The 24,992-nt window shown below is 46.5% G+C and overlaps 1 protein-coding gene across 23 annotated transcripts in view; it reads right to left on the bottom strand.

Annotated features, from left to right (window-relative positions):
- Positions 1 to 294: 294 nt before the first annotated feature.
- The window catches only part of TRERF1 (transcriptional regulating factor 1), a 195,017-nt gene continuing 170,319 nt past the window's right edge, over positions 295 to 24,992 (bottom strand). For 18 of the 23 annotated variants that reach the window (XM_070514938.1, XM_044776677.2, XM_070514941.1 and 15 more), the window contains 5 exons: positions 17,923 to 18,011; positions 15,905 to 16,018; positions 9,868 to 10,065; positions 7,080 to 7,327; positions 295 to 3,745 (listed from right to left, as the gene is read on the bottom strand). In XM_070514938.1, coding sequence (XP_070371039.1) covers positions 3,421 to 3,745; positions 7,080 to 7,327; positions 9,868 to 10,065; positions 15,905 to 16,018; positions 17,923 to 18,011 — 974 coding nt within the window. In that variant the 3' untranslated portion in view covers positions 295 to 3,420. The remainder of the gene's footprint in view (positions 3,746 to 7,079; positions 7,328 to 9,867; positions 10,066 to 15,904; positions 16,019 to 17,922; positions 18,012 to 24,992) is intronic. The other 5 variants (XM_044776686.2, XM_044776688.2, XM_044776693.2 and 2 more) reach the window with 2 other exon arrangements.

The raw sequence follows: 24,992 nt of genomic DNA, 5'->3' as shown, positions 1-24,992 counted from the left end.
AAATTGAACTCAAAAAGATAACATTTTATTTCCAGAGCAGCCGATGCAATATTGAATCAGGTTTTCACAAATAAATATGACAGTGTCTATTTGGTTACATCTCTATTTGATGAAGGACTATCTATAGGAAGTGTAATAAATTCCCGAGAGGGCTAATGACTGGAACCTTGTAAGTAAAATTCTCCTGGCTTTCTTTCTGAAAAAAATCATTGTGACAATTTAGAAAAATGCTTATCACTTGGGGGAAAACCAACCTAGAATGCCCCAGTTGTTTTTGTTTTTAAGGAATGCACCTTTTTAGGACAAGTCTATAAAACATCTTTATTTATTTGTTACATATGATGTTTAAATATAACTTTGCTTTCAAGCTTCAAACTTTTTTTTAAACCCCTGGTAAAATAAGACTTTTGGTTCACCTTAACAAAAACTGACCTAGGAAGAAACATTTTTAGCAAAATGTATTATAAAATTCACTAGAAAATACTGTCCTCTTTTTTTGCCAAAATGTTACATAAAATCCTTATTAAAAATACACACATACAAAAGAAAAATTATGAATATGCTATACATAGTGCTTTTGATATGGACCAAGGGACCTGCATTCCGGGGAAGATACAGTTAAGCACACTAGATATTATGATGTCAACTTATAATAGTGCAAACCTGAATAAATTACATCCTGAAATGAGAAGGCATGCAAGTCATTTGCTGAGAATAGAACATAACGAAGCCAGGACAGGAAGCAATCACAAGCACTATTTAAAAATGTTTTCCTTTTTATTACATTAATTTTTTTCAAAAATACTTTTCTTTACAATAGAACTCCTAGAAAATATTTACAACCTTCCTCTAATAAAATATAACAGCAGTTAAATATATTTGAAAATAAGATGAGTTTTTCCATAAAATATATCTGTTAACTTTTTATATACAAGCTTTCTCAAAGAGGTCTAAATTCACTAATGAAAAACCACCTATAGTAAACAGTAATTGTGTTGAAGACGTTAACCGTTAGGAAGAAAAGTTCTTTGAAGGGGGGAGGAGTCGGGGGGAAGCTAAAACACATCACAGACATGCAGGCAGAATCATTTCAGAAAAAAAATAAGTGCAATATTTTACTATGAAGTCAATTCTTTAAGTTGATATTGTCAAGAAACACTAATTCAGGAATTTGAACTGTCTCTTTAAGGAGGAGTTCTTTGGTTATTTCAAGTCAAAAATGCTTAAACACTATACTGCATGGAAAATCAAAATTAAATTGTGCATTATGTTTTTGCCTTGGCAACTCAGTTTATTTTTAATGTTTAAAACTGGAACGGCTGGGCAAGTCTCCAAACAGAATGAACACATTTGCTTTATAAACAGTTTTCTGGCTGTTTGCTCCTTTGATAGATAAGCTTTCCTAGACCCCATAGCAGAATCATTCCAGAATCACTCTCATACACCCGCAAGAGGAGGGAAGTAGTCGCTGGAACAGATGAGATCAGCTGATACTACAGCTGGAATGGTTGTGGAATAGTTCTGCCACAAAGTTGATGCACACGGCCCACGCAGTTCTGAACTCAAAACATAAGACAGAATCGTCTGTCTGAAATGGCAGCAAATAAAACACCCTTTTCTTTTCCCTAAAGAAAAGATGAAGGAAACCTCCAAAACCTCTTTTCTGAAAACAGAGTGATGGAAATGAAAAGAACCTTTGAATGTATCTTCTGTCTGTGGCTTTCCTGAGATTCAGAGAACACTGTCTGTGTGGGGCCGCTGCGGGCCATGAGTGTGCGCAAAATGCTTTTGCAGAGACAAACTTAAAGGGTGCTCGAGGCCTGTCCTCATGCTTCCGCTGACATTCTAATGTCAAGCTATTAATGTGCCAGCAAAGTGGCCTGGCATGATCGCCACACCTGCACGAGCTGGGGAACCAGCCTACCTGGGATGGAGCAAGGCTTGAAAGCCTCTGCTCTGGAAGTCATGCATTAACGCTGAGGGTGAGCCCCCAGAAGCAGTCTGCTTGCGCTGGGGCTGCATCCCAGTCTGAAGGCGCACGCTCATTTGCCCCCGTGGGCTGCGGCAGTCTGACTCAGCTCAAAAGCCTGAGCTAAAAGTCATTTTTGAAGGATTACAGGTTTATTACCTTCAAGTACAAACAGGAACCCTGCTACAGGGACAGGAGGAAGCAGAGTTATGTGGCTTGGAGATTCTAGAAGTGCTTTGGTAAATGACTTTAATGAATACATTCATTGTTTGAATGCAAACATTGTAGCTGAAATGATATCTGAAGCCATTTTTATTGGCCTTTAATGCTATTTCCCTTGTATTTGCTATCAAATTTGTTAGAAAATCCTTTCTCGTGTAGCTAGCGTCAAGGTAAACTTCCTTCCAGCACAAGAAAATTACAGCAAAATCCCAGTGAATGAGGTTTCACGGTACTTCCAAGTGGCACAAAGGAATTTCAGAACTCCACTGACGATTAACAGTAGTGCAAAAAGGAATGGGTTCTTCGATCTAGTTTTTGGGCAAAAGAACACTTCTTGGCATTCCAGATACTTCTCTGTGTGCCCCTCGACCACCCTCCCAACAGACAGCCCTAGCAACTTAATGTTGGGCTCATCTTCCTCCAGGTGGGTCCCCAGGTGGCTCACGCTGAAACACGGTTCTGTGAACCCACAACTCAGAGCCAACTGATCTCCAGGAAACGTGGAAGAGGACACACTTGCTCTCTGAACCAGGTCTTTAGAAAATCCCTGCAGTGGAGTGCAAGCTGGAAATCATACAGTACTCAGTTCCGAGAAACAGGCCAATGAGTGACAGACAAGGCAGGGAGAAAAGTTATTTTCACATTTGGTCACCTTTTCAAATGACGTGTGTGCTAGAGGAAAGCCATGGACCACGAGAGCTTGCTTTGCTCTCTGGAAAGCTACCCCCTAGCATAGAGTGCGCCAAGCGACCGCAAACTACGGAAGGAGGTCAGAACAAAAATAACTCTTGGTGGGAGAGGATGGCCCAAAGCCCCAGCATGAAGAGGGCAGCCTGCTGCACACACACACATACACCCATACACACACCCACTGCAAGCTTTGGGATAAAAGGCAGTCAGGATGGTTGACATCTGAAAGCCAAAGAACACGAATGTCAGGTTCATTCCCTGCCAGGAATGATTTCACGGGAATGTAGCCCAGATGAAACACCTCTTAAATAGAGTTGTGCCAATTATTTATTCCCCCTAACCTCCTGCAAAAACAAAAAAAAATTTTTTTTTAAATAAAAGGAAAAGAAACTGGAATTTTTTTTCTAAACTGCAAGAAAACGACCACTTTTTAAACAGGTAGTTTAAAATGGTTACAAAACAAGCAGTCAGTCCAGGTTTCCTGATTAATGAAGACGGAGGCCGTGGGTTTTCGCTGTCTCTAAGTGACAAACAGGGCTTTACAGTTCCGTGTCACCCTGAAGCAAAACTGAATCTTGATCATCCAAGAGGAGATCGGCGTCCACAACCTCAGCCTCTTCCATGACGCCTCCTAACTGCTGGACCATGTCATCGTCGAGGATGTCCACGTCCTTGATGGGTTTGATGAGGCTCAGCTGGTCCAGGGGCAGCAGTGTGGGCGCCCCCACTGGCCCCGTAGTCCTTTCGATTGTGGCTGCCATTTCAGCCGCGAAAGCTGCCTTCTGAGCCTTTTGCCTCTGCTGTTCCTCCTGCTGCCTGTGAGTTTTCATGTGCGCGTTTCGGCTTTTGATCTTGAAGAAGACTCTAAAAATGAAGAAAAAGCAGCATGTGAAATTCAGAAGATCCGAGTTCTTGCAAATCCAGCCATCCTACGGGGGATAAAGGGCGTGTGGTCTGACATCTGGTTTGGGATGGCTTTGACCGAGTCCCCAGCTCCTTAGCTCCTAGGACCTCCTGCCCCTGTGAACTGTCACCTCTTCCCTCCAAGCACTACAAGGGAAAAGGGATGGGGACAGGAACACAATTATAGCATGTCAGTCTTCCTCCCTGTGCCAATGGAAGATGAATTCTCCTGTTCATCTCTGGTCTGGAGCACATGCCCTTCTCCTCCTTCAGCTTCCCCCTTTCTCTCTCCATCACTAACCAACCTGACAATCCCCAAATCGGGCCAAGCTCTGACAGTCATCATGAAACAACCCATCACCCACCTTTGGCTTCTGTCTCTGCTCTTCCACAGGCAGAATTCTTAAAGGATCTGCCTGCACACACTTGGCATAGCTCCCCTTTCCTCTACCCTCTCCACCTGGCCTGCTGTGCCCTCCACTGCACCCAAGTGCCCTTCTCAAGGTCACCAGTAACTCTGTGTAGCCAAACCGAAGGCCCCTCTTCTGTCTCTATGGACCTGACTTCTGAGCTGCACCCTCCACTCCTTTTCACCTAAGATCCCCTGTTCTTGGCCATCATTTTATCATAATTTCCTACTGTTTGCTTTAGAATGAAATAGTCGTTCTCAGCTGGGGGTGGTTTTGCCTCTCCAGGAGCGTCTAGCAATGTCTGGAGACATTTGTCACAACTCGGAGGGGGGTTATTTCTGGCATCTAGTGGGTAGAGGCCAGGGATGCGGTTAAACATCCTACAATACAGAGGGCAGCCCCTATTCCCCAAACAAGGAATTATCAGACCCAAATGTCAGAGCCGAGGTTGAGAAACCCTGGGATAAGGGGTCTGCAAACTGTGATCAGTGGGCCAAATCCAGCTGACGGATAGCCTGTTGTTGTAAATAAAGTTTTATTGGAACACAGCCACGTCTGTTTATGGATCCTCTGTGGCTGCTCCTGCACTGCAATGGCAGAGCTGAGCAGCTGTGACAGAGACAGCACGGCCTGCAAAGCTAAAATATTCCTATATGAACCCTTCTCAGAAAAAGTCTGCCAGATGTAAGACTGCTTGTTTTTGGAGAGGCGGTGCCATAAATACTCTGTATTGTATTCATTCCTGAGCTCATCAAGGAAAAAAACCCCTGATTTCTAAGACCTGGGTCAAACAGCATCGACGAATCACAACTGGACGCCTTGAAAACTGTTCAGTGTAATGAACACGACTTCAGCAGCTAACAGAGGCTTTCTGCAAACATTCGCCTAACGTTATTCCTGGTCTGAAAAACCACAGAAAATATTTCTATTTTCTATAAAATATTAACTGGAGTTATGGTAGAAAAAGGTCCCAAGCAACATAAAAACAAGACAAGAAAAACGTTTAATGGATGTCACTGAAAGACAGAAAGCTTGAAATACTAACTTTTGTTGGTTAAAATGTCCTTTGTCTCCACCTGGTGGAGTAAGGAGTAAGCAGCCTGTTTGAGCTGAGAGAGTGGACGGTGCCGGCTCCTCTTCAAGGACCCCATGCGCCCCCTCTTCCACCCCAGGGCAAACAGCTGGGAGAGAACAGGATCTGCCTGGAGAGGTTCCATTATTTCAAGTAAATAAACCTAATGGTCAATCCAGGGCTCATTTCTTCCGTGGTGACACGAAGATGATATCACGCCCAGGCTCTGAAGGACATCAGAGAGGAAGGACTGACCTAAAGCCATTCCTCCATCTCCGGCCTTCACAGAGGGAAAGAGAGCCGCCAGTGCCAATACATTTGGCGGGTGCCAGCGAACGAGTCAGGTTTACTGAGAGGCTAAGAGCACGTCCAGGCCACCCTGCTCGGTTTCAGTCCCCACTCAGCTGTGCACTGTGACAAACCACTTAACCTTTCTGTGCCTCAGTTTCTCTGCTTGTAAAAAAGAAGCTACTGAAAGTACCTACCTTATTGGGCTATTCTAAAGATTAAATTAATCAATACGTGTAAAAATCCTTTAAAACAGTGCCAGGCGAACAGTGAGTACCTAACAAATGGCAGCTACTGTTAAGTTGCCTGAAATATCCTAGCAGGATGTCTCACAAGTAGAGGTCCCAGCTGGCCTCACTCATACAATGAGGGATGTTCTCCTGGTAGGGCTTCAGCAGCTACCTGGTCAGCATCTCTCCAGGTAACATTTCTCTTCGTGTTTGAGGCACTGGAGATAATGGGAAGAGACACTCAGCAGGGCTCCTAAAGGATGTCCCTCCTGACAGTGTGACACCCCTCCACACCAGGCAACTCCCTGAGAAGTAATTTGGAATTCTATATCGGAGGCTGTAGGAGGGAACCGCGTGCATCTTACTATCAAAGATATTTTCTACCTAAAGTAAATAAACAAGCAAAACAACGGGATGGAGCAGCAGTCAGGAGCCCAGGATCTGTATCTGAAGCCAGCTGGGTTCAAATCTCAGCTCTGCTCTTACTGGTGTTGTGACCTTGGGCGAGTCATTTTACTAACTTTTAACCCTTATTTGTAAAACAAGGGTAAAAATAGTATCTGTATTACATGGTGTTTCCACGTGAGGATTAAATGAGCTCACGCACACAAAGTATGTAACAAAATAAGTGCTCAGTAAATGTTAGCTGTTATTTTTACTACCCACTGTCGGTTTTCCCCTCTTAGTTGTTGTCTGCAATTATACTTAAAAGGGCAGGCATGACAAATAGGTTTTATCACGAGTCAACTCTGATCAATTGGTTGTGTCAGCTTGAAGCATTTGATGGAAAGGATTTGAGGTCTTGTTTTAACGTGGTAGCAGAGAGTGTAGCAATTGATTAGTGATGTCTGCCCCCAGTGCAGGAATGAGCAGTAGTGGTAGGGAAGCCATCTCTGCTCCAGAGAGTTCCTGATTGGGTGTTTTAGAGCCATTCTGAAATCACTCCACAGGGACGCAAACAGAACAACACTAGTGAGTATGGTTTGGGTGTGAAGAGAAGTGGGAATCAGAGTCCCACACACCATTTTTGGAAAAGAGTGAAGTTTTGCAACTAGAGGTTTTCTCTCTGAAGCTATCCATCCTTATTAGACTTTCAGACATCAGAATGATCATATTCTGAGTCAGAGACAGGGTCTACCCAGCATGAGGCACCACGCAGACCCCAGTGATGGTATGAGGGGAACTTTGGAGAGTCTGGGGTTAGTTGAAGAAACCTCAGACCACCCTGTCATGGGCTTCACAGAGCAATTATCCATCACAAAGTTAGATTCAGTCCCTGGTCCAGTTCCACCTACTTGCCACACTCCTTGCAGGGGAAGATGGTGGTGGGGTCTGTCTCGCCGCTGGTGGTGCTGTGAGAGGGTGAGCTCTTCACCGAACAGTACCCACTCTGGGTGCTGCCAGGCTTCTGCTTCCCAGAGGGGACAGCACCCCGAGCTTTGGTCACCTGGTTGGTGCCACCGTGGATGCGGGCATGGCCGTTCAGTGCCTGTCGAGAGCTGAACACCTGGGGAAGAAAGGGAGTGACATGACATCTACAGTCCTGAAAAGGAAATTAGGGTTATTAGTTACTCAATGGTAAAACATGTGATACTTGAAACAGTCTAACGACAGGGCACAGGGGCTTGACATCAGCAAACTTTGGGCACATGCCACAGAAAGTAGAGATCAATACCACAATCACAAATGCTGTGCCAATAAAAATCCCATCGTTGGTATAACCAGAAGACGAGAGGGGATGAGGCACAGCATGAAGGATAAAGCTGACGTCCACAAGTCAGGAGACCTGGGGGCTAGACCCAGCACCTCTGTCTAACTGGGAGGCTGCTAGGCCATTTCTCCTCTGTACACTTTATTTTTTTCCATCTGTAAAATGAGGAGGTTGGACTAGCTTTCAATTTTTTTTAAGTCAGAAACTACTTCCACCTCTTTTTCCTTTCCCTCTTTCTTTCTTTCTGTTTTTTTTTTTTAAAGACACATCAGGTCTTACTCAAACGCTCAAAGTTAAAAGCAGAGGTGCTCTGGCTGAATAGAGACAGCACCCCAGAACTGAGCCTATTTGCCCAGCTCTCTCTCCCCCCAGGAAGCCCTGGAGCCCCATGAAACCCAGTTTGAAAGACACTGATCAGCTGCTCTGACATATTCTCTATGTCTGGTCCAAGCCCCAGTCAGCAGCCTATTGGGGAGGCAATGTTTCATACCTCCCAAATTTACTACAGGATAATAAAAAGGAAGAGGACCTGGACAGTCTTTTGAAGCTTGCCATAGAGCAAGTTTCCCAACCTCAGGACTACTGGCGTTAGGGATGGATAATTCACGGTTGTGGGGGGCTGTGTCATGTAGGATGTCCAGCAGCAGCACCCTGGCCTCCACCCACCAGATGCCAGTAGCACCGCCCCAGTCCTGACAAAACTGTCTCCAGACAGTGCCAAATGTTCTTGAGGAACAAAATGATTCCCAGTCGAGAACCACTGCTATAAAGTGATGTAATCTACACTCCGGAATTCCAAGAGCCCTGACTTGTGGCTTGTTAAATGCATCAGGTAATGGTGGTCGCCAGCGAGCCGCCCTGCTATAGGGGATTACTCTGCCTTAAGCCCTTGAGCTCTATTTATGGTCTTACAGGGAAAAAAATCTGCTGCTGATTTAGCAACCCAAACCTCCACGGTTCCGCAAGGATTAAAACGAACACCGTTTTTTTCCCTGTGATTTTTAAAAGTCATTAAAAAACATCCATCTTGCCGAGCCTTTCTGATAGGGAAGAGTAAAAGATGACTTCCCACTCAGTAAAGGATTTACTGTACGCAAAAACTATGAATCAAGGAAGCATCCATTCACCCAGAAATACTGTCACTTAAAGTCACATCTTAATCATCTCTGAACGGAAGCACTCTATACAGAAGGGCAGTGATGGAGTGAAGTGTCCAGGTCATTAAACATCAAAGACAGAAACGAGATAGCAATTTCTTATGCTCTTCAAAGCTAATGCAAAATGTGTACATCTTTTTTTTTTTTTACTTATTCATTTTTCCTTAAATGTAAATCAAGTGAATTTCTGCTTTAGGATCTAAATATTTTAAAGACTGCTGCTTTCTTCATCTAAGTGACAGACTCAATAAGCAGCATTCAATACACTATGGAAAACAGTATTGTTCCATATAATGTACAAGCAGAGATAAGCACCAATTTGAGGAAAACGGACTTCTTGTGAAAGGAGCAACATTTTCATTTTTTGAGTAATACCGTATAACGTGCCTCTATAGGCGTGCCCGACTTTAAGAAACCTGATTTTGGAAAAGCTTAATAACTCTGACGAGTGGGAGACCAACGGGGGACCGAGAGTCCAAAGTTAACAACTTAAAAAAAATATCCTTTAAAATACACAGGGAGCCATAGACGAGGCAGTACAGATTCTGTAAGGCCTTCGCTTTAGTGCTAAGAATGATCAAATGGTGAATTTGTTTTGTTTTAGCTAAATGAGGCTTTTAACGTACTTGAAAAGTACTAGGTTAATTACACAGACTCCCTTTCAGCCCCTTTACATGATTAATTTGCTTAAGAAATCTTTTTTGTTTTCTCCAAAGGGTAAAAGATAAACTTTGGCTAAATCTTCGTAATTATGTTATAAAAGGACAATCCTTCCCTGGGGGCTCCCCCAGTGCGTTTAAATGCACGTTCACAGGGCACGACCTGGTGCGACACACAGCCCAGGGGAGTGGAGAGGCACCACATGTGCAGTCTAAGTTCTGGAGGTCAAGGCTCGCTGCGAGCCCCGGGCATCGCCGCTGAAGAGCTCTGAACCACACACTTCCAGAGGGCAGGGACCTACTCTGCGTCCTCTGAGCAGCACAGCGCTTGACACGGACCACACATTCACTCCAGAAACATCTGCTGGCCAGATGAATCAGGAAACGGAGTGAAAGAAGGAAAACCAAGGCAATGTGGAAGTCCTTCTGACAAACTTTCACCGCTCAAAGGGCAGGCACCCTTTCCCAAACGCATCGTCTCTTAAAGCCGGGCACAGCCATACGGCCCATATGGCCCTCGCTAGTCCCAGATCCCCGAGGACGCGGAGACACTTACAGCCCCGCAGTTGGGCATTTCACAGATGAAGGAGCCCGAGGGCTGGCCAAGGGCCTGCAGGGGCGGCCCCTCTGTGGGAGCCAGGATGGGGCCTGGCGGCGGCTCTGGGGACCTTGGCACTTCGCTCTCGTCTTCTCTTGTGGATTTCCTATCTTCTTCTGGGTCCTCCTCCTCTAACTCTTCTTCTTCTTCACTCGTCTGGTGTTAAGGCAATAAAAGCAAAAAGGGGGAAATCCCCAAATGGCATTTTTAGTGATGATCAGAACCCACAGGCCAGGAGAGGAGAGAGGGGCTGGAGGCTGGGGCTGCACTGCTTTCTTTCTGCATAAGGAACGGCTGACAGAGCCTGGTGGGGAGGAATACAGTCTCTATATTGTTGGTCACTGGATGCTTGGAATTCTGAGGTCAAGGAAGTCCCTTGGCCCCACTTTGGGTTCCCCCATGACTTATGTAAAAAGATGCTACGGCCGGGAGGAGAGATTTCTGTCTGCAGAGTTTCTCCCCCTTGCTGGAGATGAGCAGACCTGGAACCTGACTAAAACTCCCGCAGGCTGCCCCCTTGTGTGCAGCTGTCTCCCCAGAGCAGTACAGAGGGTTTTCAAGTGTTTTTCAAGGGTTTTCAAGCAATACTGTGGACACCCTATGGAGAGAGACTAAAGACCTATCATAATTTGTTTTATAGGCTTTATAACTCACTTCCATGCGAAACACCCAAGATATCTGATTTGACCCAAGGCCCGTGGAAAGCCTGTGCCACACTGTGTTCCGATGTGCTCCTGCTCTGCTCTTGTCAGAAACAGAATGGAAGAGTGAACCACAATGACTTTGAAAAGGAGAGAAAATGGAAGGGGATATTCACTTTTATTTATAACGCATTTATTTTTGGGGGAGGGTGTCTCTGAACACGGGCTTAGACAGATGCCCTCCAGAGGCCTATGAAATAGAACAAGAAAAATATTTTCTACGATTAATTATTCTCTCTGCTACTGTGTGCCCTCCCTCTACTTCAGAACAGCACCCAGGCGGAGAATTAAGCAGAAAGCCCCCGCCTTCCTCGAGGCTAACACAACGGTCAGTTACGGGAGCAGCTTGGAGTCGGTACCCACAGTGGGTTGGGATGGAGCGCAGGGATCCAGGACGCTCTCACTCTAGCTCTGGTTTAAGTACCTTATTCTGCTCTCTCCATCCTCACTGTGGGGAGAGGGATGCTGGCTCCTCCAGTCCCAGAAAGGCCTGAGGACGAGGGAAAGGGAATTCTATGCTACATCAACCTCATTTCAGCTTCCAGCACTTTACAGTTTATGAAGCACTCTCACATTTACTATGTCATGGAATAGGCTGTAAACAGTCGTTTCATTTTACAAACGAGGAAACGAAAGGCATGTCCAGCCGCCTCTAACCTGACAGGTCATCTTTCTCTGCCAGGCTCTCTCTGCACACCCACAGCTTAAAGCACATGGGCTCCAGTCTGGTTTACCCCAGACAGCTCATCTGGGTGAGCCTACGATTCTTAAAACCCAGAAGTGAGAATTTCCAAGAAGAATAAAGATTTCTGAGTGGAATAGTACCCTGGGATACAGAAACCACAAGCTTTCTCTCTCCAGTTTGGATTGGAGGTGGGGTAGAAAGACAACGCCAGTGAATATGGGGGCATTGAACACTCCACTCATTGGATCAATCTTGTCCATAGTTAATAATATATATACATGCATTAAATGAGATGATATTGTAACAGGGTGTATTTAAGAAATGGTTCCAGTTTTCACTGGGTTAACTAGTAACGATTACATTTGCTGAAAGACTTCAATTAATACAGACATAGGTCTAACACATTTTATAGAGTGATTTATGATACTATAAGCTGTAGGTTTCTGACTAGTGTAGAACATAGAGGTTGATTTCACTTCAACCTTCTTATTCTTGGAGGAAACCACCATCTTCCAATCTCAGAGTTTCAGGTAAAACCATATTATGTCAGACTCCAAGGGTTCACTCTATTCCTTACAGAACTGGGACCTGGTGATCCCAAATACCAGTTTACTGGGCAGAGCATAGCCTATAGCTTGGCATTTAAAACAAATCACATAATAACTTTAAGTGACAATGGCATTTGTTTCATGGTATAACTCTTGTAATTACAACTTTCTCATAATGTCATTTTTTGGCTTGAAAACTCTTAGAAGAAACATTCTATATAGCCACAAAATTACAGATTAAATTAAACTGTACTGTGATAATATATGTCTCAGGAATTTAGATTGGTTTTATTTCAACTGGCAATCTCCACATGTCCACAAAATGATTTATAATCAAGCCACATGGCTCACCAAAGTGACTAAGAGATACAAAGATAGGAGGGCAAAAATCCCAACATGTAGAACTTTGTATCAACAAGTTGGCCATTTTACGATGGATTGTGAAATGAAACATTCAGCAATATTTCAAAATTGGTAGAAAGTGGGCAGACGCAGGGCAGGGAGAGTCCACAATCAGAGTTCCTTGAGGAGGAGGATATTTTTATTTCTCAGGCATGCAAATAGAATTCACAGTATGAGAAATGTGTAAGTTAAAATATAAATGCTCAACCAAAATTTACTCAAAGACACAAATTTGAGTGTTATAGTCACTAATGATGATGACAGTGATGACATACTGAATACCTGCTATGAATCAGGCACTAAACACACACAGAGACACACACAAACATTTCTAGCATTCACAACTCTACAAATTTTTCTTTTTTAAACAAATAGGGAAGTTGGCCAGAGAACTCGTTTTCCTAAAGTCATGTAGCTGGTAAAGAAGTTGAACTGAAATTTAAAACCCGGACTATCTGATTCCAAACCTCAGCCTCCTTCACCCCTTGGTCCTGTAGCAGATGTGCACAGGCGCACATTTATCCATCTGCACGTGGTTTAGGTTTTCATCTCAAATACAGAGATCCTAAGCCTCTCAAAACCATTGGCCAGCTGCCTTTAAATATCAAGGGGCAAGAGGATGCTTCCCAAGCCCCCGATGATGCTAGAAGTAACTTAGGTGGGAAGACCACGAGTGAACTTTGCTCTCGGAGCCCTTCCAAAGGCAGTTAACTGACTTGGAAGTTGGTTTCCTAAATTGTGCTGAAGATGGGTCACAGCCAGACCCACAGATTTGCCCGGAATGGGAACATGTGCATTGGCAGGAGACAGGAAGGCGTGGTCAGCACACTTTCCTCCCACCTCCTTAACAGAGCCCACCTTGGTCCCCCTTCTTCTGTCCCTAAGGGTGAAGGGCCTGTGACGGCCTCAGGTCAGAAGTCAAACTACCCTGCTGGGTTAGAGTTATGCTCTGCTGACCTTCTGGCTACCTGAAGAGTAGTCATTCCTCACAAACTCTCCTTTTTGCCCCTGTCTCCCCACAAAAGTCCCTGAGCTACCTAAGCATGTTCCATATGGGGGGAAATGGTCACCGGTCCCTTTAACAAAACACTGAGAACACAAGACCAGGAGAGCTATCCCAGGTGTCCCAGAGGACAAAGAGGAGGACCTCTGTCCTAGGACCGTGCCTTCTGCATCTTCCCCCGTCCTAGCATGGTCCCAATTTTTCGTCTCTACTTGGCAAACTATCCTCAGAAGGCTGACTATGCCTTCGCAGTGCCCAAAAAGGAGCTGTGAGCTACCATGCTGGCCTGAAATCAAGATTTTCTTGTTTTTGTGGGCCTGAGTCATCTCTGCACATAGGCTTTTGTTCTCCCCAAGCTCAGGTCAGGAGGGTGTGGATGCTTTTGACCCAGCCTAATACTTGCTCCTGGGGAACAAACCCAAGAAGGTGTGGCCCCTTGGGCACCATCTTAATCCTTTCTGAGGCTGCATGCTGGCCTGGGCCTTTCCACCCACCTTCAAAGCCTGGTTGGCCCAAGATGGCGCCTCTCTTTGTCTGGTAACATCTTCCTCAGCAGCACTCCTCTGCTCAGAATCCCCTTGTTCACCTTGTCTCCCTCCAGTGAGTTCAGAGAGGAATAGTTGCTGTGACCCAGGGTGATTCCCAGAGTGACTTTATTGAGTGCCCGTATCATGCAGACACTGTCCTAGGCACTTAGTCACACCCAAGCCGAAGGGACATCAATTTGCCTCAGGAAACCACATTCTCTGATTCTGCCCTCTTCCAAAACATGACTCTGACAGAGCCCAGAACATTCCAGAATTTGAAGAGACTTTCCAAATCATCTAAACCATCTGCCCATTTTATAGGTCAGCAAGCCTGGAACCAGGTCCTAGGTCTTCAAGGCCAGGATTCTCTGTGTTTCTTTGTTTACTGTCTATTCTACTCATATGGAAAGCACTGCTCTGTGTGACCTTGAGCAAACCTCTTCCCCTCTCTGGGCCTCAACCTTCTGCCTGTGGAATGGTGGAGTTGGATGAGAGAGAGTCCTTAAGGCCATATTTAAGACTTTCTGGTTCTCATCTCACACTGCTTTTAAACACTCTTGGGGTTCACAGTAAACTTTCCACTTGTGTATGCCACATCTTCCCAACTAGAATATATGCTCCCAGGGATGGGGCAGAGGCTAGTTCCGGGTCACCCATGGCACTACATACATATTGCTGTTTACATTGTGGGAACTCAATTGCTCTTAGCTGCCTGAACCAGAAGAGGCCACAGTACTTTTTTAAACATTAGGCCACAAATGAGAAAAGGCTACGCAGAGACAAAACATCACTACTTCAACCAGTCAAACAAAAGACCTGGTCACAGGAAACCCTGACCATAGAACACTGCCATCTCTGATCGAAAGAATGGGAATACCATCCTATTCCACACATGTCTATTTTTTTCTGATATCTTGGTCCAAATATAAATTTACATATGTGTGTATATTTCATAGGTGGGATCAATTCTTAGGAACACAGGCTTTGGAGCATTAAGTGTTTTCACACTTCTCTAAGAGAATTGTGCATTTGACTGCTCTTAAGCATTACACAAACGAATCAAGATCAGACAACATACTCACAGTCATTTGACCATGGCTAAGTTACTTAGGCTCCGTGCCTCAGTTTCCTACCTCACAGAATTAGTGTGATTAAATGAGCCACTATTTGTAAAGTGCCCAGCACAAAGCCTGGCATGCAGAAATACTATGTAAGTGTCTGTTAAAGAAAATGACCCACATATGTGCTAACGCTTGTAACTGGGGGACAACTGGGAATGAAAATCTAATTAAAAATATCCACAACACTCATGAATTCCAAACATTTTCTCTGATGGTGACAGACTGGAGTTCAGTAACCTGTTATAAGACATGTAATTTTCACAAACGCAAACATGGTAGGTGATGTCTTCCACAGAATGTGAAAAGGAGATTTCTCCTGGCTGTGGATGCAAAGAAGGGACTTAACCACAAGGACAGAGTGGTAGTAATTACCAAAGCCACAGGTGAGGGGTTCGGAGAAGATGTCGATCTTTAGTACGTACTTACTCTAAATAGGCAGACAATTCTGGACTGTGTGCTAACGAAGGAAATTGATGTCAGGGATAAATGGTGACGTAAGGCTGAGAACTATGTACACACTGCTAACCAGTTTCTCACTAATCGAGGGTTCCTGCCACTACCCAGAGGGCAAAGCTCCTCCTGGGCCATGCTTTATGGAAGCCGTGGTAAAGTCCTTCATCTTTCTGAGGCAGGTTATGTTCTCTGGTCAGTGGCATCTGTGACACGGAAGGATCAGGGAGGGGTATCCCAGGGGACCAAGGCACCCATTATAAATCAACCACGTGAAGACTGGGGCCACCCTGGTTTAACTCCTCTGGCTCCTACTTGCCTTGGAACGCAAGCCAACCCTCATCTCCTCAACTGAACACTGAGCCACAGGTCAAACCGGAAGCTGCCTTCCCCCTGCCTCTCCATAGCAGGAAGTCAGGGTCTGAATCCTGCCCATCACTCACTCACTGCAGCCAGCCGCCTGGGCAGCAAAGCCAAACCAAATACCAGCCACTTACTGACCTGGCTGTGGGGTAGGAGAGGGGCCAGCATAAGCCGCGACCGATCTGCTGCACTCACCACACAATCGTCGATGATTTCCGCAAGGCGTGTCCGGTGCCTCCGCCCCAACCGCATAATTTTCTTCCACGTGTAGTAGTACTCCACACACTGAGCCACCGTCTTAGACTTCACCTGCCGGGAAAGCCATCTCAAGATCAGCTCCAGCAGTGGGCAGTGTGCAAGGCAGCAAGCTTTTGTGAAAATTTGATTTTGTAATAGGTAATAGGTTTAGGCAGTTCAATAAAAAAACCCCACCATATATATGGAATGAAAAGTCTCCTTCCCATGCCTGTTCTCCATCCATTCAGTTCTCTCTCCCCACCCCAGCAACACAGCTAGCTTCTCTTACTAATTCCTTATCATTCCAGAATTCTTTACACATATACCAACAAACACGAAAATATACTCCTCTTCACCATTTTTTCTCACAAAGGTAGCACACTATATATATACATATATATGTATATATATATATGCACACACACAGTTTTTCAACTTGATTTTTTTATAATACAGCCTGAAGATTTTTTTCTTGTCAGTCCAGAGAGAGCTCATTCACTTTTTAACCCATAAAGCAGTGTGCTTTTTCATTTAATGCGCTTGAATGCGTTTGGCACTCTGACTTGTTGACCTTGAAAATCTATTTATGAAAAATGTTCCTTAGTCGAACAGGAATATAAGGCAAAGGTGTGACGAGCCTTGTTTTTGCAGGAAACAAGCCCTTCCCTGTTCTCTCCCGACAGGGCAAAGGTAAATGTATTTTAAAGAGAAAAAATTCCTTTGTTTAGTTCATATATCTCTAAGCTCAAGGTAGGGTTCAATAATGTGGGTTTCCTGAAAGCAGATAAAAGGCTGGCTGTACCCTTGGGGGTGGGAGCACAGCCACCTACGTGGTGAGATGAGAAGGGCATCACCGTAAGTCCTGTCTCCCCGAAGTTTCCCCCATCATATCCACCTGACGTCTTGAATTTCTACACTAGAATCTCCTGGGAGTGAGCATAGTGTCCCAGAGAACCTTGTTTAAAAACTTGTATTGCCTGGCAAACAGGACACATGAGTCCATCGTCAGTGAACAAGGTCTGGGGCCTTCAAGGAACGAGGCCTAGGACAGGTGGGCCCTGGGGGAAGGCGACAAGAAAAACCAGAGCATGGGAGCTGCTGGGCAGATGAGGCAGCAAAGAACATGTGGGCCTCTAAGCAGGGCAAGGCAGGAGTAGATACAGATCTGGAAACAGAGGCAAGTCGGAGAAGAAGCCCACCTATTCCGATTCTCATCCATTGAGGCCCTGGACTAAGGACCAGAGACATACACCAAGTATACCACTGGGGATCATGGGCCCAGCCTGCAGCCAGTGGGTGCTGTCACCTGTGAGCCTGTTCTCTGTGGACCCGAACATCTTAATGACCTTAATGACACAATAATGGCTAAACAAATCATCGGTTTGTTGAGAATCAGTTTAACTTTCAGCCTAAACCACCTCTCAGCCAATTAAGGCCTATGAAGTTTATTATCTGCTATATAAAGTGCCATCTCATCTAGGTGAAAGAGTTCTGTTTTGCCGTGAAATGCTGTAAATGTAAAGTATTATTTTCATTAGTACTGTCACTATGATTAGGGGTCCAACACCAAAACTCTGCAACTGGCTAGGAGGAGGGCACATATCCTCCCTTCTCCAATTTCCCAGAAAAAAGCTCTGTCAGAAACATGACAGATCTGTCAAATATACAGGAAATAAATTATATAAATTGTGAACTAGAAGCCCCAGATCTATTTATTCTGATAGAATGCATAAATTACACATTTTTATTAAGATAAAAATAACTCCCACCACTGCCATGTCCAAATAATTTATGTCCTCCTCCCCACATCCCTGACGTCAGGGCCGTGCCCTCCCGATGTCAGATACCATCCTTCACCAGCGAGGGGGGAAGACACGCTTTCTGTGAGAGCATTAAACCGCTGACCACATATTTATATGTATCTGCAGGTATGCCATTTCCAAGTTCAATTTCAAGTGAGCAATGAGCATGCTTACCATCTTCTGTACAAAAATAAAGTCTTTGCTGTAAGTGGCTAGTGCTTTATTAAACAGCTTTCTTTCTAGGGAGGTCCACTTGTCTGAACCTACAAGAAAAGACAAACCTCATGAGAACAGCTCACAGTTCTTCCCACTTTTAGCTGCTGGTTCACTTAGTTAAGTTACAAAATACGACTGCTGAGCAAATGGTATAATACACATCAAACTTCTGTTTGAACAAAAAGGCAGTGTTGTATAATGGTTAGCAGCCCTGAAGCCTGGGTTCAAATCTCAGCTATGGCCTTCACCTTGGCAAGTTACTGAACCTAAGACTCAGCTTTGTTACCTACAAATGAGAATAATTCTAACTGTCCCCACCTCTAAGGAATTTTGTGAAGGTTAAAGAAGGTAACGCACAAAATATGTCTACGTTAGTAACTGGAAAATTGTGAGAGCTCAACAAATTTCAGCTCCAGTCTTTATGTAATTATGATGTTCACAGAGCAAGTGCTCCTCAAAATGTAGTGGATTCAGCAGCCTCCACCATCAAGATGCGTTCAAAGTGACGAATGCAATGATGGAAGGTAGAGGTCAAGTGTCAATGGGGCACAAAGGAGGAACACTACACTCAGGTTAGTGCCAGGGCAACTGGGAAGGCGTCCACGTAGAGAAAACACCTGAGAGTTTTCGTTCTTTTTGTTTGTTTTGTTTTGTTTTTTTTGGTGAGGAAGATTGGCCCTGAGCTAACATCTTGCCAATCTTCCTCTATTTTTTTTTTTTAAGATTTTATTTTTTTCCTTTTTCTCCCCAAAGCCCCCCGGTACATAGTTGTATATTCTTTGTTGTGGGTCCTTCTAGTTGTGGCATGTGGGACGCTGCCTCAGCGTGGCTTGATGAGCAGTGCCATGTCCGCACCCAGGATTCGAACCAACGAAACACTGGGCCGCCTGCAGCAGAGCACGCGAACTTAACCACTCAGCCACGGGGCCAGCCCCTCTTCCTCTATTTTTTTGTACGTGGGATGCCGCCACAGCATGACTCGATGAGTGGTGTGTAGGTCCACATCCAGGATCCGAACCTGTGAACCCCGGCGCTGCCAAGGCAGAGCATGAGAACTTAACCACTACAGCACCGGGCCTGCCCCCGGAGTTGATTTTTAAAGGACACAGAAGCAAGTCAGACAAGGAGGAGGAGGGAGGTAATTCTGAGGAGAAAAAGCGGCCTGTGCAAAGAGGCAAGCAGTGAGAAGATGCATTTCATTCATTTATTCATCCACTCAACAGATATTTATTAGATGTTTATGACATGCAAGACGCTGTTCTGGGGGAAAAAAAGCTAACGTTTATAAGTGTTTACTATGTGCCAGGTTCTAAGTACTTCACAGATATTAGCCATTTGGTTCTACCAGTAACCCTGTGAGATTGGTATTTCTGGTACTCATTTTACAGATGAGGAAATGGAGGTGTTCAAGGACTGAGCAGTAATCCAGTATGGTTCAACTACAGGGTTCCAGCAGACGGACAGCAGAGGAGGCTGCAGAGGCGACTGGGACCAGCTCCTGCCAGATCCGCAGACTAACGAGGAAGAGGCCCCGCGGTGCCAGGCTGGTGCACCTGCCTTGCTGGCTGAACTCGATATTCACGTTTCTTTCCTCCATAAAAGAGAAAGCAGGATGTGCAGATGATCCTAGAGCATGGTACCTGCCTGTTTGAGGGAAGAAATAAGGCCTGTTTCTAAGGGGAGTCCTAATTCTGGGGACTCCAGGGAAGGTGCAACCACTGTGGCTGGTCTGCAGAAAATGGCCTCTTTGTTCTGGTTTGTTCAGTTCTCCAGATCTCTGATTCTTTGGATAGTACATGGCTGGGCCTTTGACATTCCTCTGCCTCCCAGAGCTGTAATCCCCAAAACCACAGTATTTTTCCTCCCAGCCAGGACAAGCCCAAGGTTTCCATTTTTCCAGGGTTGATTGATGGGGCTGAAGTACGGGAAATCTAATCGCTTCTTCCCTTGGAGGGAGGCACAGTCAGCGAATCAGGTGAAACCACTCTGGGCAGGCAAGGGGTGGAGATCCTGGGATCCTTGAGAGAATATGTGACTCAGTGATGTAAACGCAGATTTCTGAAATAAACATCTTCTCTGTATGACTCCTTGATGGGTCCTCAAGTCAAGAGCTCTGGTTCCAGACTCAGAATATGCTCTCCAAGGCTGGGCCAGTTCAAACTCTAAGAAGCAGGGCCATCAGCCCATTTCTCTGGTTTGCAAGTTCTCTCTTTACTTCTGGAAGGAAAGCAGCTTTCTGATTAATCCTTAGCAGAAGGAAGCATCTTTCACATGTTCTGAAGGCTGGGACATCTCTGGCTCTGCAAACCACCACGAAGGGAGGAGAAGAGGGGCTGGGAGTTTGGAGAAGCTTGGCTGGAGCGGACGTGAGCAAAGGAGGTTGGTGAGATTTGGGGTTCTGGAGCGGTTCCATCACCATTCCTCAAATTCTGTCCAACATTCAATGCCTTGGGGTCCCAGCTCCCATATGCTCCCCTTACCCAGGAGCAGAGGCAGGAAGAGAAAGACAGAAAGGATTAACCAACAATTTAGTTGAATGACCAAACAGCTGTCATGGTTCCTTTTAGGTATCCACCAAAATAGCAGAGAGATAAGAGAGATCAGGAAGATAAAGGTGCTTCTATCACACTGGGGACATGTCACATCACCTGAGTCCCTGGACAAGCTTATAAGGAGGTTTATGTTCTGTCCTGCTGCAAATCCGGAGCCTGTGCAGCTCTGGGTTGCATCTCATATGGGGGAAAAGGTGACATTTTGCTGATGAAAACCCCCAACTAGATCAATGAGAATCCTTTCCTCCCTCAGCCAGACCATCCATTTCCTGAGTTAGAGTGCAGCTCCAAGATCTGGTGAGACCCTAACAGGGCCATGCAGCCTTCTCAGGCCAGGACCCAGTCTCTACAGTGGACATACTTTCTTCCACCTCACGCCAGGCTCATCACCTTATTACTGGCCCAACAGCAGTGTGAGAGTCCCAGGTCTTCTACTTTTGAGAAGCATGTTCCCAAATGGCTTGCCAGTTGCAACCCCATAGAAGGTAAAGTAGGTTCCTGGACCATCTGTTGTGGGGGATTCCCAAGCCTCATGGGGAAAGGAGATCTTCCCCCTGCCGACTCCTCGGTGGTTTTTAGGGCTGCTGCTCTGTGATGGGGTCTTCGGTGTGTTCCTGATCCTGATCCCAGGCTGGTCATTCTGCACCACCAGCCCTGGATTGCAAGTGGGCTGCACTCTCTCACTTTTCTCTCTGAGCCACTCTCCCACTCCGAGGGCTGTAGGGCAGGGAGCATGTGCTCAGAGAGCGAGAGATGGCTCCTCTACGTGGTCCTAGGGTCTGTGCTTTGGTGAAAATGATAGCACTGTGTGTGTGTGTCTGTCCAACAAGGGCATCCATGAAGCAAGAGGCAGGCGCAGGGCCAGAAAAACAAATCTGTTCTCACGCTCACACCAGAGCGGGCTCCATCTTCACCGCATCCTGATCACAGGATTGCCCATGGGGCCGAGAATCCCCTTCTGGCCTCCTGGACTGAATTCCCAGGCCAAAACCTGGAAACACCTGAACATGCTCTCCCTACCTAGTAAGGTCACTCTGCTGTGATGAAAGGGGTGACTTCCGTTAGGAGACCACAGGCTGCAAACCTGGTTCTGCCACTGACTCCTTTGGCCCCAGGCAAATTTACTTAACTTCTCTCAGTCTCAGTTTCCTCTTCTGTGACTGACAGCATTTGGTCCTAGGTAGGTGCACAGTGAATGTTTTGGATCTTAACTGGCCACTTGGAGAGCAGATTCCAAGTCAGCCCACAGCTCTGGGACGCACACCGTCCTGTGCTGACGTATGCCTTAGTGGCCTCGCGAAGCTCCACTGTCCCTGCCAACGTTCTCCGTTCTGTGCATGTATAATCCCGCAGCCTTACTGCTGGCTGCTTGTAACCTCCACAGTCTCCTCCTCCGGCCTCTGAAGTCCTTCTGCAATCCAGTCAAGGGAAGGCTCAGGTGTCTCTCTTCCCTAGAGTCCCTGTCTGACGGGAGCACGTTCCTCATTCTTAGACAAGGTTCCAAGCCAGCCCTTCTTGGATTCTGTGTCTTGGACAAAGTCCAGGACAAAATGCAAAACCGAGGCAGGGGACTTGCTCAAGCTCTCCCCTTTGCTCTGCCCTCCCTTCCTCTCCAGGATCCCTGCTGTCCACCAAGCACGCACGCAGGGTTAGTGGGCTGACGTTCCCCAGCACTCATTTGCTCTACCTGGGGATTCCTGGCTATCGGGCTATTATCAGCAGGAGCCCCTAACAAGACGATTAAGGCTAATTACAAAGAGCCTAATTAACTGGAGGAAGCTGGTGCTGGAACAGTATCCAGAGGAAAAATGTTCTGAGCTGTGGTTGCTGGGAAACAGGCTCTGGACTGTGCCTGAACTGGGGGCCGTCTACAGTGAACCCAGGCAATGAAAAAGAGAGGTGGAAGGGGGAGAGAAAGTTTGGGCACAGTCTCTTTGAAAGAAGGCCTTTTTGTCTTCCTTTCAAGATTTGAAAACCCTTAATTGAGGCTGTTGTCACTGCGTCACACAAGAAAGGCACGTTCACTGTAGAAAAAGGGGGACTGTTGTGACAAGAGATCTTCATTTCCGTGCAAGGTTTTCCACGGTGGGTGAAGGATGAGTAATTTTTTTAGGGGTGCAGGTTGTGAAGCAGGGGATACCAAAATCCCTCCAGAGGCAAAAGGAAGGGAGGCCTCCATCTGAATCGAGAACTCGAGCTTGTCCACTAACCCTTTTCTTTACAAGTTCAGTGTCAGGCAAAGCAAGAGAGTAAGTATCAACTCAGTTCCTGCCCTTCTGGGGACCATTATCCAGCTAGAGACACGGGCTAAGAATGCCTGGAAAATGACATCACAGCTGTGCCTCCTGCAAAGTATTCTCTTGAGAATGTAATTCCGTCTCCTCATCAAACTGGGGCAGCTTCCAAGATAGAGACCAGGCTTCTCCCAACCGAGTGGGTATTTCCTCCAGGTCTCCCCCGTCTCCGGAGTCAGGTCAGGGTCAGGACCCAGTGAGCGCTTGGGCCGTGGTGGGAGCTGACAGTAGCCTCTGTTGAACCCTCGACAAGACGCTCAGGGCCAGTTGGGACACCCCTCCACTCCACACCCATCTGCAGGAATGACCAGTTCAATGGAAAATCCAAGGATGCCGCAAGCCATATAATCACAACCAGGCGTCCTCCTCAGCCTGACTCCCCCAAGCTCCAGCCTTCCCCACCCAATCCAACTGCTAGCTGGGAGCAACTGCAAACAACTGGTACCCACACAGGGGTGGAGGGTGCTTAGGGAGGGCTGGACCGGGCACCTTGGTGTGGATTAAAGAGCGCCGGGGGCCACTGCAACAGCATCTTCCTCCGAGGATCTTAACAGGGCTCCTCTGGCCTTGGCAAGCAGCCCCCAGATCTGGGTGAGCTGCCTACCCACACGGTGTGTCTCCTGGGTCCCAGCATCGGGCACTTTCTCCTTTTTTACTGCGTTGCTTGGGATGGAGTGGGAAAGGGAAGGTCGTGAGTGAAGGAAGGGAAGCGATTTTACCAGGGCTGTGTCTCTGTCTGACTCCCCCTGACTTGCAGCCTCCTTCGCAGAGACCAGTCTTTCTGCCTTCCTCCAGGGCACAGACAGGCCTGGGAGGTCTCACCTCTTCTCTCTCTCTAGATGCCTGGAGTGCAATTCCAGGGCCGGGAGTCCGGGTGAGGTGACACTGGCCACAGCCGCAGAGCTGGAAGCCAAAGGAGATCCAGAGGATAGTGTCCCAGTGAGGCTGACCTGAGCCGACAGAGAGTCCTACTGGAGAGCAACCCAACGGGGCTTGGCACAAAGGCCAAGGCAGGAGGGGGTCATGGGGATAGGATTCACTGACACTCTAGAACCAAACAAGGGGGGCTGGTGGCTGGTATCTGGGGCATGTGATGGGGGTAGAGTCTGTGACCTCCCCTGTGGCTTGGAAGGGAACTGCTAAAGGGATGGAGTCAGGTCAGACTTTAGAGATCAGCGACCTCTGCTCTTTTCATGCATAATTCTAGAAGATTCTCTAGGGCCCAGTCTGTGATCACTTCCTGGAGAAAGCAAATGACTGGAAGACAGGTGAGCACCCTTTTCTTGGGGACACACAGCTAGCGGGAGACCAACTCTTCACACCTCTGTTCCACCTCTCTTGCCCCTAAGGATGGAAATAATTCCAGGAAGCAGGAGTGCTCCTGGTCTGCCTGTGGGATAAGGGGGCAGGGGATAGGCAAAGGATTAGCTAGGAACCCCCAACCACAAAAGATCAATTAGTTTTAGCAGAGTTTAGGGCCCTTTAATTTCAAAGTTCTTGGTACTATTTTAGTGTTTTTGTTTTATTTTGTTTGGGGCAGGCGTGGCTTGTAGTCCATAGCTTTCCACCCTTTTTTATGTCATGACACATATAAAAAAATAATACTTGCTTGGCACACTGGGAAGAACTGGAGGGGACCTGGGTCCCAGATGAGGCTGCTCACAGCTGGAGCTGACCAGCCCAGAGATGCCGGCCACCCCAGTCACCCCAAGGGCCGAGGGCAGCCACAGCAGATGGTTGGGAAGCTCCTTCTTGTCAACCAACTGTCCCTCTTACTATGGAAAGCATGAGACAGGCTTGGACAGCTTGTCGGGGTTTAATGGGCAGCAGATGATACTGGGAATTAAGAGAGGACTGAATCGTTGCCATGGCAGATTAGGGAGCGCTCCCACATCTTTCTACACACACTTGGGGCAGACGCAAGCAGGAAATGATGGAGACAAGTTAAGAAACCAGCTCCTTCAGGCCACTGGTTAAATGATGGATTTCTGATCTCATGTGTCCTTTTTGGGTTTGCCTAGTTCCAGTAGTGGCCTGTGTGCTAAGCGCGACCCACAGGCAGACATCCTGGGCTCACTGTGCTCGGATGAGTGGCTTCTGAGGCCCTTTCATCCTGTGATGACGGGCAGGAAGGCTGACTCATGGCAGGAGCACATTAACTGGGGCAAACGGTGGTGTGGAC

This window comes from Equus asinus, chromosome 8 (genome assembly GCF_041296235.1).
Source record: "Equus asinus isolate D_3611 breed Donkey chromosome 8, EquAss-T2T_v2, whole genome shotgun sequence".
Classification (NCBI taxonomy): domain Eukaryota; kingdom Metazoa; phylum Chordata; class Mammalia; order Perissodactyla; family Equidae; genus Equus; species Equus asinus.
This window is presented reverse-complemented; position numbering and strand designations above follow the sequence as displayed.